This window comes from Nerophis lumbriciformis, linkage group LG02, assembly GCF_033978685.3.
Source record: "Nerophis lumbriciformis linkage group LG02, RoL_Nlum_v2.1, whole genome shotgun sequence".
In the NCBI taxonomy this organism is placed as follows: domain Eukaryota; kingdom Metazoa; phylum Chordata; class Actinopteri; order Syngnathiformes; family Syngnathidae; genus Nerophis; species Nerophis lumbriciformis.
Genome location: NC_084549.2, coordinates 14,480,859 through 14,500,166, shown reverse-complemented (window position 1 = coordinate 14,500,166; position 19,308 = coordinate 14,480,859). Strand labels below are relative to the sequence as shown.

At 39.8% G+C, this 19,308-nt stretch overlaps 1 protein-coding gene across 1 annotated transcript in view; it reads left to right on the top strand.

The window, feature by feature from the left end:
- The window catches only part of stox1 (storkhead box 1), a 58,294-nt gene extending 42,872 nt beyond the window's left edge, over positions 1–15,422 (top strand). Inside the window, exons 2-4 of the mRNA XM_061944077.1 lie at positions 4,565–4,717; positions 4,790–7,202; positions 15,089–15,422. Of these exons, the coding sequence (XP_061800061.1) occupies positions 4,565–4,717; positions 4,790–7,202; positions 15,089–15,242 (2,720 nt within the window). The 3' untranslated portion in view covers positions 15,243–15,422. The remainder of the gene's footprint in view (positions 1–4,564; positions 4,718–4,789; positions 7,203–15,088) is intronic.
- Positions 15,423–19,308: the final 3,886 nt, after the last annotated feature.

Below are 19,308 nucleotides of genomic sequence, written 5' to 3'. Positions count from 1 at the left end.
TGAAGAGCCAAGTCAGCGCTGCTAATTCGCTGGCTATATTGAGATATCCGCTCTGAGGTTTAGTCCGATTTATGTCCTGTGGGCTGATGTATTTTTTACAATCCCTCTGTGTGTCATAGGATCAGTCTGACAGAAGAAAAAAAAGACCCCCGTCTGAGAGCTTTATGAGCTTAAAGTGAGCTCGGCGTGCTCTTAATTGTTTTGACTTAGTTGGGTTACTCGAGTTACAAGATATGGTTCCTTGCCCTATAAATGGATACCGAGATGCTCGTTATAACTCGCCTGGGTTCATCAGTGTGTGCTGCCGTGACAGATATTTGATGTGTTGTTTATTTCCCCCGCCGTTTACGTAAGTGGTTTAAACGTGATAGTTGTAAATGTTTAGTTTACATTTAGTGTGCGCTTGTGTTGTGTTTTCATTGAAGGCTGCAGGGGCTCAAGGGAGGACTGCCCCCCTTGACCAAGTGCCATGTGTTTAAGCTTAAAGTCATATATCGATATACAAGACATCAATGTCAAGTGGAAAGCCTGAAGTGTGTGAGCAAATTCCGGTCAATAGCAAAAAGAAGACCGGGTTTATGAGTGTGGAAAAAAATCTTATAATTTTTAAAAGCAATGGAAACCTTTTTTTGGTCTTTGCGTCCTATTTTAAGTGTTAACCTCAATTTGTCATTAACTGCCTACAGTCAATTTTCCAGACTTGTCGGTAGCCATGTCCATGTTCATTGGAAGGGAGATGTCTTAACCCCGGCGCTAATCATTCACCTACTTTTTTTTTTTCTTTTTTTTTGCTGACTGACATCTACATTTAATACAAACCATTTTTTCCCAATTACATATACCGTATTTTTCGGAGTATAAGTCGCACTGGTATAAGTCGCATTTTTTGGGGAAATGTATTTGATAAGACCCAACACCAAGAATAGACATTTGAAAGGCAATTTAAAATAAATAAAAAATAGTGAACAACAGGCTGAATAAGTGTACTTTATATGACGCATAAATAACCAACTGAGAACGTGCCTGGTATGTTAACGTAACATATTATGGTAAGAGTCATTCAAATAACTATAACATATAGAACATGCTATACGTTTACCAAACAATCTGTCACTCCTAATCGCTAAATCCCATGAAATCTTATACGTCTAGTCCAGGGGTCGGCAACCCGCGGCTCCGGAGCCGCATGCGGCTCTTTGATCACTCTGATGCGGCTCAGCAGCTTACTTGCCGAACCCCCCCATTTTCCCGTGAGATTTCCGGATTTCAGTGACTCTCGCAGAAAACTCCCAGGATTGATATTCACCGATTTTCACCCTTACAGCTATAATAAGGGCGTGCCATGATGGTACAACATTTGGCCTACAATCTGTATTAACAGCATGCCAGCCCAACCACTTGTTATATAGCATGCATCTTCTGCTTGCACACGTACGTGACAGCAAGGCATACTTGGTCAACAGCCACACAGGTTACACTGACGGTGACCATGTAAAACAACTTTAACACTCTTACTAATAATGCGCCACACTTTGAACCAAAACCAAACAAGAATGACAAACACATTTCGGGAGAACATCTGCACCTTAACACAACATAAACACAACAGAACAAAAACCCAGAATCCCATGCAGCCCTGCTACCACCAAACCCCGCCCCCACCCCAACCCTGCTCCCTCACACGTCACCCCCCTCTCTGTGCGTCAGTTGAGGTGGGCGGGGTTTGGTAGCGGGGGGTGTATAATGTATCCCGGAAGAGTTAGGGCTGCATGGGATTCTGGGTATTTGTCCTGTTGTGTTTATGTTGTGTTACGGAGCAGATGTTCTCCCGAAATGTATTTGTCATTCTTGTTTGGTGTGGGTTCACAGTGTGGCGCATTATTAGTAAGAGTGTTAAAGTTTTTTTCATACCGGCACCGTCAGTGTAATCTGTGTGGTTGTTGACCAAGTATGCCTTGCTGTCAACCACGTGAGCAAGCGGAAGCCCATACAATGTGCGGCTGATCAGGCTCACCACTTGTAGTGGGCGCTATATGCTGTACCATCACGGCACGCATGACTCTGACAAACGCCATTCATATTAAACCCGCGTGCCGCACCAGCGGGCAGCGTGTTTGAGACCCCTGGTTTATACATAGCACAAAGCAAAAAGAAAAACTTTGTATGCAGTGTTATTTCATTTTAAATTTCAACAAATTTTTGCGGCTCCCATTGATTTCAATAATTTGTGAAACTGGTCAAAATGGCTCTTTGACTGGTAAAGGTTGCCGACCCCTGGTCTAGTCTCTTACCTGAATAAGCTAAATATTATTATTTGATATTTTACGCTAATGTGTTAATAATTTCACACATAAGTATGAAATAACTATAAAAAAACTGCGACTTATAGTCCGAAAAATACGGTAAAGGAATTAAATTTGTTCTAGGCTCCTGTTACATCATAAAAACTTTATTATAGATATTTTTTGTGTCAGGGTATTACTGTAAGTTGGAATGTTGAGTTTATGTAACAGTCACTGTCATTTTTTTAATTTATTTTTTTACATGAACAATAATTAACATATAACACAATAAATACAAGATAAATGTAAAAACCACAGCAGGAACCAAGGAGCCAAATGTGTTTGCCATTTGTATGTTCAAAAAAGGAGTGAGAGGAAGTTGACATTTTACAAAAAAGATCAATAATTCAATAATATGCTTGCAGGGGCGGTCCGCTCCCTGTATGATCAGTGTCAGAGCTTGGTCCGCATTGCCGGCAGTAAGTCGGACACGTTTCCAGTGAGGGTTGGACTCCGCCAAGGCTGCCCTCTGTCACCGATTCTGTTCATAACTTTTATGGACAGAATTTCTAGGCGCAGTCAAGGCATTGAGGGGATCTGGTTTGGTGGCTGCAGGATTAGGTCTCTGCTTTTTGCAGATGATGTGGTCCTGATGGCTTCATCTGGCCAGGATCTTCAGCTCTCCCTGGATCGGTTCGCAGCCGAGTGTGAAGCGACTGGCATGAGAATCAGCACCTCCAAGTCCGAGTCCATGGTTCTCGCCCGGAAAAGGGTGGAGTGCCATCTCCGGGTTGGGGAGGAGACCCTGCACCAAGTGGAGGAGTTCAAGTACCTCGAAGTCTTGTTCACGAGTGAGGGAAGAGTGGATCGTGAGATCGAAAGGCGGATCGGTGCGGCGTCTTCAGTAATGGGGACGCTGTATCGATCCGTTGTGGTGAAGAAGGAGCTGAGCCGGAAGGCAAAGCTCTCAATTTACCGGTCGATCTACGTTCCCATCCTCACCTATGGTCATGAGCTTTGGGTTATGACCGAAAGGACAAGATCACGGGTACAAGCGGTCAAAATGAGTTTCCTCCGCCGGGTGGCGGGGCTCTCCCTTAGAGATAGGGTGAGAAGCTCTGCCATCCGGGAGGAGCTCATGGTAAAGTCGCTGCTCCTCCACATCGAGAGGAGCCAGATGAGGTGGTTCGGGCATCTGGTCAGGATGCCACCCGAACGCCTCCCTAGGGAGGTGTTTAGGGCACGTCCGACCGGTAGGAGGCCACGGGGAAGACCCAGGACACGTTGGGAAGACTGTGTCTCCCGGCTGGCCTGGGAACGCCTCGGGATCCCCCGGGAAGAGCTGGACGAATTGGCTGGGGAGAGGGAAGTCTGGGCTTCCCTGCTTAGGCTGCTGCCCCCGCGACCCGACCTCGGATAAGCGGAAGAAGATGGATGGATGGATGGATGGATGGCTTGACTGTAGTAATAATATTAGTACTGATGATTGTAATAAGAATAAATCCAACATACATAAGAGGATGACATAATGAAACAATGATCAAGAGGAGACTAATTAAAGAAGAGGAACATGATCAACTGTCACCCTTAATCATGTTTTTATACTTTTTTCATAAACTGCTCAATGTTAATATATTGTTTATATAGAGTTTTTCTTCATAAACTGATAAACTAAAGCTTTTTATTGGAGTTCTCGCTCACATTCTTAAAAAAACAAAATAATTCCCTTAAATGATATTTTCCCTCTCTCTCTGACATTTCCTGAATCTAAATAAAATAGTGGTCTTTTATAGAGGGGCATATTTTTTTACTACAGTACTAAGAAAGTATTTTTTTGTACATTGGGTTCCCACACTTTGTGTGCCAGCGGAATCCTGTCAAACAGTTCTACTGTGGTCAACGTTGTATGAACCATGTTTCTATAAAGATATGTCAAACCATTTTTTTTCTGGTTCTTTCTCACTTACATCGACATGTTTTCTCCAAGGGTACCTCCATGTCATGACAGTCTTTATGGTATGGAGGGCGAGATATCTGATCCAGCCACCAGGCGACATGTGGTCATTTTCTGTGGGAGTGATGAATTCTGTGGTTTGTCTTGGTGCTGGTGGAATGTCAATAGCAGCCAGACATGGTTCAAGTAACTTACACAAATAGACCACCATGTCTAGGACTTAGCTCATGAGGAAATGTTAGGGTTTTGTTAGACAATGTTAAATCCAGGTGTGAGTTCCTGCCTGTATGATCCGACAAACCGCATGGTTTTGCTGTGTGTCTTCCAGGTGACCTGTCCCCGTTGCAGATATCGCCTGTTCCCCAGTCTCAGTTCATTCCCTTAGCAGAAGTATTGTGCTCTGTGATCTCAGATATGAACTCATCTCAAATCACTGTCAACCAGGAGGCTCTTGTAAATTACATGAGCAAAGCATATCCAGGTAAATAATAACATTTATGTTGTATTTAACTCAGAACTGTCTTTAAAATATCCCTTTGTACCTGGTTCTTAGGAATAACCATCCCCACTCAGGATATCCTCTACAGTACTTTAGGTACTCTGATCAAGGAGCGCAAAATTTATCACACGGGCGAGGGCTACTTCATTGTTACACCTCAGACTTATTTCATCACCAACAACATGGCTCAAGAGAAGAGCTTGTGGACTTCAGGGTCAACCGATGACCCTCCATCCCCTCCTCCTATTACTTATCTTTTGAGCAATATCTGCGTAGAGGGCACTCAGACAACCCCGGCGGCACACTGCAAGTCTTGCAGCTGCTTCAACCCAACATCCAGCAATGTCACCACAGCTAATGTAACTTCAACCCTTCCTCCGTCCACCGTGCCAGATCAGCATTCTGTCTCCGTTTCTGTGAGTGAGTGCACAGGCAAGAGCTCAAAGTGGCCTCGGCCATCAGATCACAAACCCTCAGTGCAGCATCAGTCTACTTCCACAGCAGTCGATTGCCAGGTTAGTGAAATCAGCAAAACAATTGGAACTACCAACGCTGCTAACCGCAAAGAGAAGGACAACAAACCGGCAAGGAAGTTTGGTCTCAGTTTGTTCCGGAGAAACGGAGGTAAAAAGGAGAAGCCAAAGAAGGAGTATGCTTCTTTCTCCGGGCAGTTCCCTCCTGAGGAGTGGCCTGTCAGAGATGAGGATGACCTAAACAACTTACCCCGTGACCTGGAGCATGCCATCATCAAGCGCATCAACCCAGAATTGACTGTTGACAACCTGACCCGCCACACAGTTCTAATGAAGAAGATGGACGAGAGACGGGAGAAGGCTATGGACAAAGTAGTGGACAGAGACGACAAAGGAGTAGACAAGGGAATGTCGACTGAGATCGTTGTAAGTTCAAAACCGAGGCATCATCACTCTTCTAAGTCAGGGAAAAGATCTACTCAGAGAAACCCTCGTAGCAAGCGAAGGGTCCACTCCTCCAGAGAAAAGCATCGGGAGAAGATGAAGAATAAGGTCGCTTTATGTACAAATAGCTATCCAGAGGCGGAGGATTTGATCCCCACCCGGCTGCGAGTGGAAGTCCCAATCGATGAACCTGGTAAAGTGGATGATAGTTCATACCTTTACAAGAAACGCATTGAAAACCCTTTTCAGATTCATCCAGAACCATCAGAGCCTGGGATTTCTCTCGCCATCAATCGTGAGAATCGAAGACGCGAGCCAAAGGACGGCAGATTAACGGGGAGGAAGGAACGAAATCATCGCTCCAAATCGTGGGACGCGCATCAGGCCAAGCTGACGGTAGCAGGTGACAAGCATTCAGGAACATCTCCTACTTCTGAGGACAAATATGATCAGGGGAGGGATTTTAATTCGGCTCATCTGCTGCAGTCCCACTTGCCGCTAGACTATAGCTCAGCGTATCCACAGAGCTGCACGATTCGGCTTGATGACAAGATCCGACATCAGAGGGAGGGAAACTTGAAAGACAACCAGGTTTTAGATATTGGACTTTCAAACACACAACCCTTCGATGCTACACTCCCCAAACCTCTTATAAACCACTCTTTGGAAGCAACTGTGGCCTGGACCAAGTCCTCTTTACAGCGAAAGCATTCCCTCAGACTAACGACACAGCAAAAGGATGATATTCCAAGGTCTGATGAGCTTTCTCTTCACCGTCGTACTTGTGAAAACACAACCACTGCGGAGCTAAAAGACATTAGAACCATCACTGTCAATAGAGAGCCAGCAGTTGAAAACCGTCTATCAGAAACAAACACCGATGGCTTTAGAGAGGATGACGACAGACTCTACCAGAGAATAGACCAGAAGAAGGATGAAGATACCTGCAGCTCTCTGTGTTTGAATGAGGACGATATTTTTGAAGCTACAAATGTGTACTGCTCTAGCATGTCAGAACAACAAAACCCCCAATTAGCTTACCACAAATATGAGTGTCAGGGATCAGATGGTCACTATTATGATTCACCCTTTCACCATCAACAAGCCGCCTCAGTACATGGTTCAAAGGAAGTTTCTCTACCTGGGGAGACCATGTGGAGACGTCAGTATCATCAGCAGAGTACTGTATCAGCAGGGGCTCAAAAGGAAAGCAGCTTGAGGAAAGAATCATGTGTTCTCGATGGATTACACAAGCCCATCCTTGATTTGGACTGTCCTGAACCACCTGAGGTCGTAGACAGCAGCATCTTTGACTACTGCCAGACAAGTGAGATCGAATCAGATGCAGAGACCGTCCGTAAGTCCACTGATGAGGGCGATGGTGAATCGGTTAACTGGGCGGCAGAAGCAGAAGAAGTGGAGGATGACTTTCACAAAAGGGGACTTCCTGTGACTGCAGGAGCGAGTCCGAGTGCCCCTGGAGGGGCGGAAACTGGAGAACTGGTGGAGAACCAGAGCATCACTGGAGACAGTGGTATAGATTCGCCACGGTAAGTGTCTAACGTTGTTAACGTAAGTATTGTGTTACTTCTTTCACATAATAAAGATTAAAAAAGCATTGTTGTTGATTTTACGGTTAGATACAAGACATACATAGAATACAAAACAATGTAGACAAAATAGAGCCTGAAACTCAATAACAAATGTTAATTCAATATTGTGGCTAGTATCCAGAGGTGGGGAGAGTAGCCAGAAATTGTACTCAAGTAAGAGTACTGTTACTTTAGACATTTATTACTCAAGTAAAAGTAAGGAGTAGTCACCCAAATATTTACTTAAAGTTAAAGTACCAATGATTGTCACACACACACTAGGTGTGGTGAAATTTGTCCTCTGCATTTGACCCATCCCCTTGATCACCCCCTGGGAGGTGAGGGGAGCAGTGGGCAGCAGCGGTGCCGCGCTCGGGAAAGTAAAAAGTATGTTGTGAAAAAACTACTCAAGTACTGAGTAACTGATGAGTAACCTGATGACGGCAACAAATGCACAAAAACATAAAAATAGCAATGAGCAAATTCAGAGCCAGGAATATCTCTTAAGCAACTAAAACAATAATACATATTAAATAATAATACATTAACATTAAAAAAATTAAGGCAAATTGAGCCACAATAACTTAACAGCGCCATAGGCTCAGTAGGCAGAGATTACAAAGGAAAATAACAAGTTAGCCTTTACGCAAACCATAAACTGATAGGTGTGGGCTGCACCTGGGAACACACTGTGCACTTCTGATTGGTGTTTCTATGCATGCGTGCGTGTGTTTGTGTGTGTGTGTGTGTGTGTGTGTGTGTGTATGTGTGTGTGTGTGTGTGTGTGTGTGTGTGTGTGTGTGTGTGTGTGTGTGTGTGTGTGTCTCTCTATGAGGCTGCAGTGCGTTAATAAATGTCCCCACACGATGTACATTTGACAGTGATTCATAACAGGGAAGCTAACATCAGCCTACGGCAACAGCCAAAATATCTACTAAGGTTACTTACCGCGATGTGCTTCCTCAAATTTGACGTTGAGTTCATGTAAGCTTAAGCTTGTTAATCATGTGACCGCCTGGCTCTGTTTGATTGGTGAAACGGAGTCAAACGTCACCAGTGACTGCATTTGATTGGTGAAACGCAGGCATGCGATAGATCCTACTTTGAAGGTCTGTCTGACAAACCAAAACAAACAAAGCGTGCATTAACAAATCGATAAAAATCAGTAGCGAGTAGCGAGCTGAATGTAGATAAATGGAGCGGAGTAAAAGTAGCGTTTCTTCTCTATAAATATACTCAAGTAAAAGTATGTTGCATTAAAATTACTCTTAGAAGTACAATTGATCCCAAAAGTTACTCAAGTAGATGTAACGGAGTAAATGTAGCGCGTTACAACCCACCTCTGCTAGTGTCCAAAGATTTAATAAATTAAAGCAGTGTTCACTAACTGGCAGGCCGCAGTCCGAGTTCGGACCTGGACCCTTTAATCAATTAACCGTCGCATGAGGAAATGTAAAGTACAGCGAGAAATGAACACACAACAAACAAGTCACATGGTTCATCATGCTTAACAAGTAGGGGCTAGCGTTACCTCGCTATCTGTGCTATATTAGTATTTGCATTTACAACAAATGCAGTCAAAATGTATACAGATATAAATCTATTATATTCCACATCACATGAAACATCAGCGTTGTTAAATAGTTGTGAGTCGCAACAAACTTGATATTAACACAGAAAACCACGCACATTACATGTTCAAACAGTAGAAACTAACATTAGTTAGCAAGCAATTTATTAGCATCTCCAAAACATATTTATATTACAAAACCCAAAACCAGTGAAGTTGTCACGTTGTGTAAATGGTAAATAAAAACAGAATACAATTATTTGCAAATCCTTTTCAACCTATATTCAATTGAATAGACTGCAAAGACAAGATACTTAATGTTCGAACCGGAAAACTTTGTTATTTTTTGCAAATTTTAGCTCATTTGGAATTTGATGCCTGCAACATGTTTCAAAAAAGCTGACACACGTGGCAAAAAAGACTGAAAAAGTTGGGGAATGCTCATCAAACACTTATTTGGAACATCTCACAGGTGAAGAAGCTAATTGGGAACAGGTGGGGGCCATGATTGGGTATAAAAGCAGCTTGCATGAAATGCTCAGTCATTCACAAACAAGGATGGGGCGATGGTCACCACTTTGTGAGCAAATGCGTGAGCAAATTGTCCAACAGTTTAAGAACAACATTTCTCAACCAGCAAGGAATTTAGGGATTTCACCATCTAAGGTCTGTAATAAAAGGTTAAGAGAATCTGGAGAAATCACTGCATGTAACATTGAATGCCTGTGATCTTGGATCCCTCAGGCGGTACTGCATTAAAAACCACCCTCAGTGTGTAAAGGATATCACCACATGGGTTCAGGAACACTTCAAAAAACCACTGTCAGTAACTACAGTTTGTCGCTACATCTGTAAGTGCAAGTTAAAACTCTACTATGCAAAGCCAAAGCCCTTTATCAACAACACCCAGAAACGCTGCCGGCTTTGCTGGGCCCGAGCTCATCTAAGATGGACTGATACAATTTACTAGCATCTCCAAAACATATTTATATTTACAACCAACATAGTCCAAATGGGGCTTCACGGTGGCAGAGGGGTTAGTGCATCTGCCTCACAATACGAAGGTCCTGAGTAGTCTTGGGTTCAATCCCGGGCTCGGGATCTTTCTGTGTGGAGTTTGCATGTTCTCCCCGTGACTGCGTGGGTTCCCTCCGGGTACTCCGGCTTCCTCCCACCTCCAAAGACATGCACCTGGGGATAGGTTGATTGGCAACACTAAATTGGCCCTAGTGTGTGGATGTGAGTGTGAATGTTGTCTGTCTATCTGTGTTGGCCCTGCGATGAGGTGGCGACTTGTCCAGGGTGTACCCCGCCTTCCGCCCGATTGTAGCTGAGATAGGCTCCAGCGCCCCCCGCGACCCCAAAAGGGAATAAGCGGTAGGAAATGGATGGATGGATGGATAGTCCAAATGTACACAGATACAATGTAATAAATATCCACTTCTACAACCCATAAAACCAGGAAAAACTCGCTACCCACCTGAAATACTCAGGGAATTGATTAAAGGAGTGATTACGGATGAAATAGCGGGAAAGTGGGAACCACGGCAGAGCCCAAAGCAATCAATTACCGATCGTCCGATAAAAAAACCCTTTACTGTGTACAGCACCGTCACAAACAACTTTTAAATGGCAAAAAGCAGGATAAAGCAAATAAATGAATGATTATTCAATAAACACGGCACTGAGAGCTGTTAGACCAGCACTGCAAAAAGTCAGTGTTCAAAAACAACAACAACAAATAAAAAAAAGAGGGTTATTTTATTTCAACTAAGAAAATTCGGCTTGTCCAAAACAATTAAAATTAGCTAACCTCAATGAACCCAAAAATACCTTAAAATAAGTATATTCTCACTAATAACAAGTGCACTTTTCTTGGTAGAAAAAAAAGAGACTTTTTTTTGCTCAATATGTTGAAAAATATTCTTAAATGAAGTAAATGCTAGTGCCATTATCTTGACATAATGACATGTGCTCGTCATTACATTTCTTGAAACCAGCAAACTTCTACTAAAAACTAATTTATTGTTCTTAATGGAAAGGCAACAAGGCAACCACTTGTTACTCTCGGGGTCTCCTAGCCGCTCAGGCAAATCATTTTGTCTAAAAATGCATTTTTCCATAGATAACATGACATCATCGCGCCAAGTACGTGCTCTTTCAGTCCATTAGTGCGCATATATACAGCCTGGCCCCCGGCCAAACATTTTTTTAATTGTAATTTTGAAGAATTTATCTGAATGTGCATGAACTATTTCTGTTCAAAATTGTTAGAAATGTTAAATGTTTAAATATTAACTGTCAGTTTACTGTACTGTGCCAACTGTACTACGTATTTTCTATTGTTTCATTGGAAAAAAAACAGCAAAGTCCATTTGGCTGTCATCTGTTTTAATTATGAGACAATTGTGTCAAAGTCATGATTTTTTTTTCATGCTTGAAGTAAGAAATTATTACTTTAAAAAAGTAGTTTTATACTTGTGAGTGTTGATGACACAGCTTTGCATCATTTGATATTCTAGTTTCAAGCATATTTTACTCAATATAGGTCATAAAATCTCAGCAACAAGCTGTAATATCTTACTGAGATCATTTAGGACCAAAACACTTAAAACAAGTAAAACACTCTAACATAAAATCTGCTTAGTGAGAAGAATTATCTTATCAGACAGAATATAAGCAAATATCACCCTTATTTGAGATATTTAATCCTACTTAGATTTCAGTTTTTGCAGTGAGGGGGGCCACATGGAGGATAATCTACTCCCAAGTGGGCCGGACTGGTAAAATCACGGCAGGATAACTTAAAAATAAAGACAACTTCAGATTGTTTTCTTTAGTTTAAAAATAGAACAAGCACATTCTGAAATTGTACAAATCAGGGGTTGTCAAACGTACGGCCCAAGGGCCAGGTCAGGCCTGCGAACAGGTTTTCTCCGGCCCGCGGGATGAGTTTGCTAAGTATAAAAATCAACCTGAAATTTTGGAATGAAACAGCTGTTCTAAATGTGTGCACTGGATGTCGCAATCAGTCGAGGAAAATGATCAAACTACATAAATAACATCCTGTAATTTGATTTTGATGTAATTTTGTTATCTTGATAGAATGAAAATGAACACCAATGAGTTGACGGATGAACATTATCACATAATGTATTCAGAAAGTATAAGTAACGACAAATAAAGTATACATACTATTAACCGCAACAGGTAAATGTAAAAAAACAACAACAACATTATGATTTGTACATTTTCAGAATGTGCTTGTTCTATCTTTAACCTCTAAAGGCCTTAGTGGCCACATGCGTGGACAGCACCTTTTAGCTCTTATTTCCAAAATTGTGTACACCACTGAATTGGGGTCTTATGGCCGCTTATGTGGACACTTATGCTGCCATCTGGTGGTGTCAGAAGAGTATAACATACAATGGAATTTGGAGAAAAAAAAGTGTAAAAATAAAAAATTGCATGTCACTAAACATGAAGTACACGTTTGTGTACTTATGGACTAAGTACATCATATTAAAAGATGATTTTTAGTTTTCATTCTAATTAGGGTCCATCCATCCATCCATTTTCTACCGCTTGTCCCTTTTGGGGTCGCGGGGGGTCGCTGGAGCCTATCTCAGCTGCATTCGGGCGGAAGGCGGGGTACACCCTGGACAAGTCGCCACCTCATCGCAGGGCCAACACAGATAGACAGACAACATTCACACTCACAATAAGCCCAAATAGCAAAGAGAAATAAAAATAAAAAAAGCATGTAAACTAACAGCTTGGGCCTTAAGAGGTTAAACAAAGAAAGCAATCTAAAGTTGTCTTTATTTATAAGTTATCGTGCCGTGATTTTACTTGGGAGTAAATTTTTCTCAATGTGGCCCCCCGCTCTAAAATGAGTTTGACACCCCTGAGTAGAAATCATAATGTTGTTGTTTAGTTGTTTTTTTACAATTACCTGTTGTGGTTAATAGTATATATAGTATATATATCAGTCAACTCATTGGTGTTCATTTCCAATCTATATATCAAAATCAAATTACAGTTTGTTACAACAGGGGTGTCAAACTCATTTTAGATGGGGGGCCACGTGGAGAAAAATCTACTCCCAAGTGGGCCGCACTGGTAAAATCACGGCACGATAACTTAAAAATAAAGACAACTTTAGATTTTTTTCTTTGTTTAAAAATAGAACAAAATGTACAAATCATAATGTTGTTTTTTTTACACTTTCCTGTTGCGGTTAATAGTATTCTATTTTTATTTGTCGTTATTTATATTTTCAGAATATGTTATATGATAATGTTCATTAGTCAACTCATTGGTGTTAATTTTCAATCGTTAAGATAAAAATGTTTTAATCAAAATCAAATTACAGGATGTTATTTATGTAGATTGATCATTTTCCTCGACTGATGTACTAACATCATGTGGTTTATTTTGTACATATGTAGCATCGTCTACAACAGGGGTGGGCAATTAATTTTTACCGGGGGCCGCATGAGCAACCGGAGCACTGCTGGAGGGCCACACCGACAATATTTCAATTACATTTTGCTCAAATTATTTTTGATATACCGTAAGATAAATAATAATAATAATTTCATTTAACCTAACTTAACTTTATACAAAAGCAGATTGCTTTTGACGGTTTTATTTTTAACACTGTCTTACACAACACTTCCTGATGTATAATACAATGCAAAAATGTCAATTTCTGTCACTTTATACTGCATCCTCTTTAAAAGTCCAACATTTTTCCCCGTCAGATTTGGACAACCATCTGTTGTCACACCTGCCAGCTTGTCCCATTTCAGTCCTAACATGTCCAAACACGCATTTACCTATGTGAACAAGTCATTACCTGTGGTTGTCTCTTTAAATGACTGCATGGCTGCCAGCTCCTCCGTGATTTGAAAGTCTGCAGTTATCCCACGTAAGAAGATGAGCAGCTGGGCGGTGTCACGTACATCGCAGCTCTCATCCAAAGCCAGCGAATAACGGTCAAAGTCGGCCGTTCTGTTCTTCAGCTGAAGCTCCAAGTTTCCAGCGATGGCCTCAACCCGCCTCGTTACAGTGCGTCGGGAGAGTGACACGTTCTCAAATGCGGCATTTCAGCGCAACAGAGTCCAATAAGCACCCCTTAATAAACTCTCCGTCACAAAACGCCTTACTTTTTCTGGCGATTTTGTGAGAAATGACGAAACTTGTTCTGACGGCTGCATATCTGGGGGTGTGAAATTTGGCAAAAAGTCCTTGTTGGGTTTGCAGTTTTACCATCAACGCATCAGCCTCCCTTGCGCGCGCTTCATCAGACAGATTCCGGTATTTTTCCTCGTGCTTCGTCATGTAGTGGCGATTCAAATGATATTCTTTAAACACAGCAACCTGTGTACCACAAATTAAGCACACGGCTTTACCTTTCATTTCTGTAAATAAATACTTAGCGGTCCATGTCTTGTTAAAAACACGGCATTCGTCATCAAATTTTCTCTTTTTAGCGTCTCGGGGGTAACCGTGCATCACTTTCACTCACAGGTTACACACGGACATACGCCCATAAATAACACTTTTCAAAATAAAAGCCGCACAGTTGTATTTCACGCACGACATAGATGTTTTTTGAAATTTCTTTTGTAATTTGTGATTGCCGCTGTTCACATTCACTCACAATCGCGCACGAGCATACGTCCACACGGAAGTAATACAAATAACGCTTTTCAAAACAAAAGCAGCACCGTTGTATTGCACACTCGACATAGATACTTTTTTAAATTTATTTTGTAATTTATGATTGGCCTCACGCGGGCCGGACAGGGACGCACAAATCCACAAAGGCCGTAGAATGCCCAGGTCTGGTCTACAAAGATACAAAGAATTGCTATGGCGACATCCAGTGGACACATTTAGAACAGCAGCTTCTTTCATTCAAAAATTTCAGGTGAATTTTTATACTGAGCCCGCGGACCGAATAAAACCTGTTCGCGGGCCTGATCCGGCCCTCGGGCCCTACGTTTGACAGCCCTGTGTTAGACCTACAAGCTACATGTCTTTTCACCAATGTGTTTCTTTCCCTAATAGCAGAAATGCAATAAAGCTGAACAAACAGAAAGTAATGCATGCTCATATTTGAACAGAAGGGAATGATCGGGGATAATTGTGCATAATCACTGCGCTGTCAAATCCAACTGTTCCAATCAGAAAGGAAGCGAGCACTTTGAACTCGGCGGACAGATGGAATGTGTGTTATTAACGCCACTTTCTTTCCCTCCTGCAGTACCCGGGTCAGTCTGTCCTCCAGTAACACCGTCATCCTGGAGGGTCTGAAGAGAAGAGGGTTCCTGCAGAACCTGGAGAAGCTGCACTCAAAAAGCAACACCATTCGACCTCAGAGCTCGCTGCTGCAACTCACTCCTGTCATGAACGTCTAGAAGTGGTTTCCCCCGCAACTTACTGATAGTTTTTTGTCATCTCAAAGTCTATGCAATTTCCTCATGAGCAATAATCAATACAACTGGTTTGTACAGACGTTGCATGTACATTTGTCTTTATTGTAAATAAAGGATGTCAGTTTGTGGACGTAGGTAACACTTATCGGGGTTAAAATGTACAATTTTGCATATTTTGGGTAAAAAGATGTAGCTTTCTCTTGTAGAGATTTTGAAAACAAATAAAAGTGTATACTTTAAACCAATGTTTCTCACATTTTACACTAACTCCCAAATTTTTTACTAAAATGTAAAAAATGATATGGTAAGTTGCAATAATGTCACCTCGAAATGTAGTGTGTTTTACTGTAAATGGAAAAACAGTACTGCTGTTTTTATGATTAAAAAATGGCAGCTCAGTTGCCAGAATTTTACTGTAAAATTTACATTTGTTTTTTTTACTGTAAATACAAAAAAAAAATGCAATTTTACAGTACAATTTTGGCATCCCCAGGGGGCAGCTTCTAATAGTGAATACTATTATTACACCATTTTATTAGTAGATTTTTTTTAACTAAAATGTAAAAACAATATGGTAAGTTGCAATAATTTCGCCTCAAAATTTAGTGTATTTTACTGTAAATGGAAAAACAGCACTGCTGTTTTTATGGTATAAAAAAGCAACTCAGTTGCCAGAATTTTACTGTAAAATTTACATTAGTTTTTTTGCTGTAAATAAAAACAATTTTACAGTAAAATTTTGCCATCCCCAGAGGGCCGTTTGTAACAGTTTTATGCATTTTATTAGTAGATTTAAAAAAACAAACTAAAATGTAAAAAAAAATATGGTAAGTTGCAATAATTTCACCTCAAAATGTAGTGTATATTACTGTAAATGGAAAAACAGTATTGCTTTTTTATGGTAAAAAAAAAAAAAAGGCTGCTAAGTTGCCAGAATTTTACTGTAAAATTTACATTTGTTTTTTTGCTGTAAATTTAAAAAAAAATTACAGTAACATTTTGGCATCCCCTTAGGTCCGCTTGTAACAGTTTTATGCATTTTATTAAAAGATTTTAAAAAACAAACTAAAATGTAAAAAAAAAATATGGTAAGTTGCAATAATTTCACCTCAAAATGTAGTGTATATTACTGAAAATGGAAAAACAGTACTGCTTTTTATGGAAAAAAAAAAAAAAAAAAAGGCTGCTAAGTTGCCAGAATTTTACTGTAAAATGTACATTTGTTTTTTTTACTGTAAATACAAAAAAATGCAATTTTACAGTACAATTTTGGCATCCCCAGGGGGCCGCTTCTAATAGTGAAGACTATTATTACACCATTTTTAATGCATTTTATTAGTAGATTTCTTTTAAACTAAAATGTAAAAAAAAAATATGGTAAGTTGCAATAATTTCGCATCAAAATTGAGTGTATTTTACTGTAAATGGAAAAATAGTACTGCTGTTTTTATGGTATAAAAAAAGCAACTCAGTTGCCAGAATTTTACTGTAAAATTGACATTTGTTTTTTTGCTGTAAACGAAAAACATTTTTACAGTAACATTTTGGTATCCCCTTAAGGCCGCTTGTAGCAGTTTTATGCATTTTATTAGTAGATTTTTAAAAAACTAACTAAAATGTAAAAAAAAAAAAAATGGTAAGTTGCAATAATTTCACCTCACAATGTAGTGTACATTACTGTAAATGGAAAAACAGTACTGCTTTTTTTATGGTAAAAAAAAAAAGGCTGCTAAGTTGCCACCATTTTACTGTAAAATGAACTTTTTTTTTTGCTGTAAATACAAAAAAAATGCAATTTTACAGTACAATTTTGGCATCCCCAGAGGGCCACGTCTAATAGTGAATACTATTATTACACCATTTTTTAATGCATTTTATTAGTAGATTTTTTTTTAACTAAAATGTAAAAAAAAAAAAAAAAAGGTAAATTGCAATAATTTCGCTTCAAAATTTAGTGTATTTTACTGTAAATGGAAAAACAATACTGCTGATTTTATGGTATAAAAAAAGCAACTCAGTTGCCAGAATTTTACTGTAAAATTTACATTTGTTTTTTGCTGTAAATAAAAAATGTTTTTACAGTAACATATTGGCATCCCTTTAGGGCCGCTTGTAACCGTTGTATGCATTTTATTAGTAGATTTAAAAAAACAAACTAAAATGTAAAAAAAAAAATATGGGAAGTTGCAATAATTTCACCTCAAAATGTAGTGTGTATTACTGAAAATAGAAAAACAGTACTGCTTTTTTTATGGTTAAAAAAAAAAGGCTGCTAAGTTGCCAGAATTTTACTGTAAAATGTCCATTTGGTTTTTTGCTGTAAAAAAAAAAAATCTATTTTACAGTAAAATGTTGTCATCCCCAGAGGGCCGGTTCTAACAGTTTTATGCATTTTATTAGTAGATTTTTTTTTTTTTAAACGAAAATGTAAAAAAAATATGGTAAGTTGCAATAATTTCACCTCAAAATGTAGTGTGTATTACTGTAAATGGAAAAACAGTACTGCTTTTTTTATGGTAAAAAAAAAAAAAGGCTGCTAAGTTGCCAGAATTTTACTGTAAAATGTCCATTTGGTTTTTTGCTGTAAAAAAAAAAAAAAATCAATTTTACAGTAAAATGTTGTCATCCCCAGATGCTTCTTACAGTTGTATGCATTTTATTAGTAGATTTAAAAAACAAAACTAAAATGTAAAAAAAAATATATTAAGTTGCAATAATTTCACCTCAAAATGTAGTGTATATTCCTGAAAGCTATTTACCGACTTCTATCCTTAACTATTATTCTTATTTTGTATATTCCAGAAATAATAATATAATAATTGTACTTGTTACGCACTTTTAATTGAACCCTTGTGTAATGTTCATATTGTTGTTACTCAGCCAGCGTTTGTGGGTCTGATGGACACATTGCATTTTGTGGCTTTTAATGCCTCACAATCAAACACTTTTATGTTAAAATACTGAACAGATGTTTACCTTCTTCTTTTGTGTTTCTGCACCTGCGGTTCCCACACAAGGTTGCAACATTGTTTGTCAAAACTGTCTGCTCTTTTTCTCGCACATTTGACCCTCTGATGTTCTGTGTACCTACACTCTGTCCTCCTCCTGTCTAGACCTGCTGTGTGTGTGTGGTACACAGAACATCAATTTCCACAGTTCTATTAAATTACAGGATGTTATTTATGTAGTTTGATCATTTACCTCGACTGATGTACTAACATCATGTGGTTTATTTAGTGCATATGTAGCATCATCTACAAAGATACATCCATCCATCTTCTACCGCTTGTCCCGTTCGGAGTTACAAAGATACAAAGAATTGCTATTGCGACATCCAGTGGACACATTTAGAACAGCTGTTTCTTTCATTCAAAAAATTCAGGTTAATTTTTATACTTAGCAAACTCATCCCGTGGGCCGGATATAACCTGTCGCGGGCCTGATCCGGCCCTCCGGCCCTACGTTTGACACCCCTGCTGTAAACAAACTAAGGTGAGTTCAAGGACCGCCAAAATTAGTAGGACAAAACAGTGCTCGCAAATAGCCTCGAATCACTGAAGCATGTTTAATGTAAACAGTGTGATTTCCAACAATTAGGGAACATTTGTGTCGTGATTGTCCTCCTACAGAAACCATATTAAAACAAAAATATATTTTTTCTCCAATTTTAATTAATTTTTTGCTCCAGAGAGCCACGGCTTAATGCATGACAATGACGTAAAGCAGACTCGTAGACCCAGACAGCCAATAAAAACCTGGAAGGTTACGAGAGTTCGGCCTTGCAGAAAGCTACCGAAAAGGAATGTAAACCAACCAAGAGTGTGGGAAATGTCAGGGAATTTCCTTAAACATTCCCGAAAGAACCTCCTAACCTCATATTGTTTGAAAGTTAGGCGTTTTTCTTTGCTTTGCAGTGGAGAGGGGGAGGAGCTACTTCCCTTTGTAGTGGTGAACAGCGACCCCTTGTGGAGGACCGCTATATCGTTAGAAATGCTATTGAAAAGTTTTTTTTCCAACACGAAGAATAAACACCAAAAATAAACCCAAA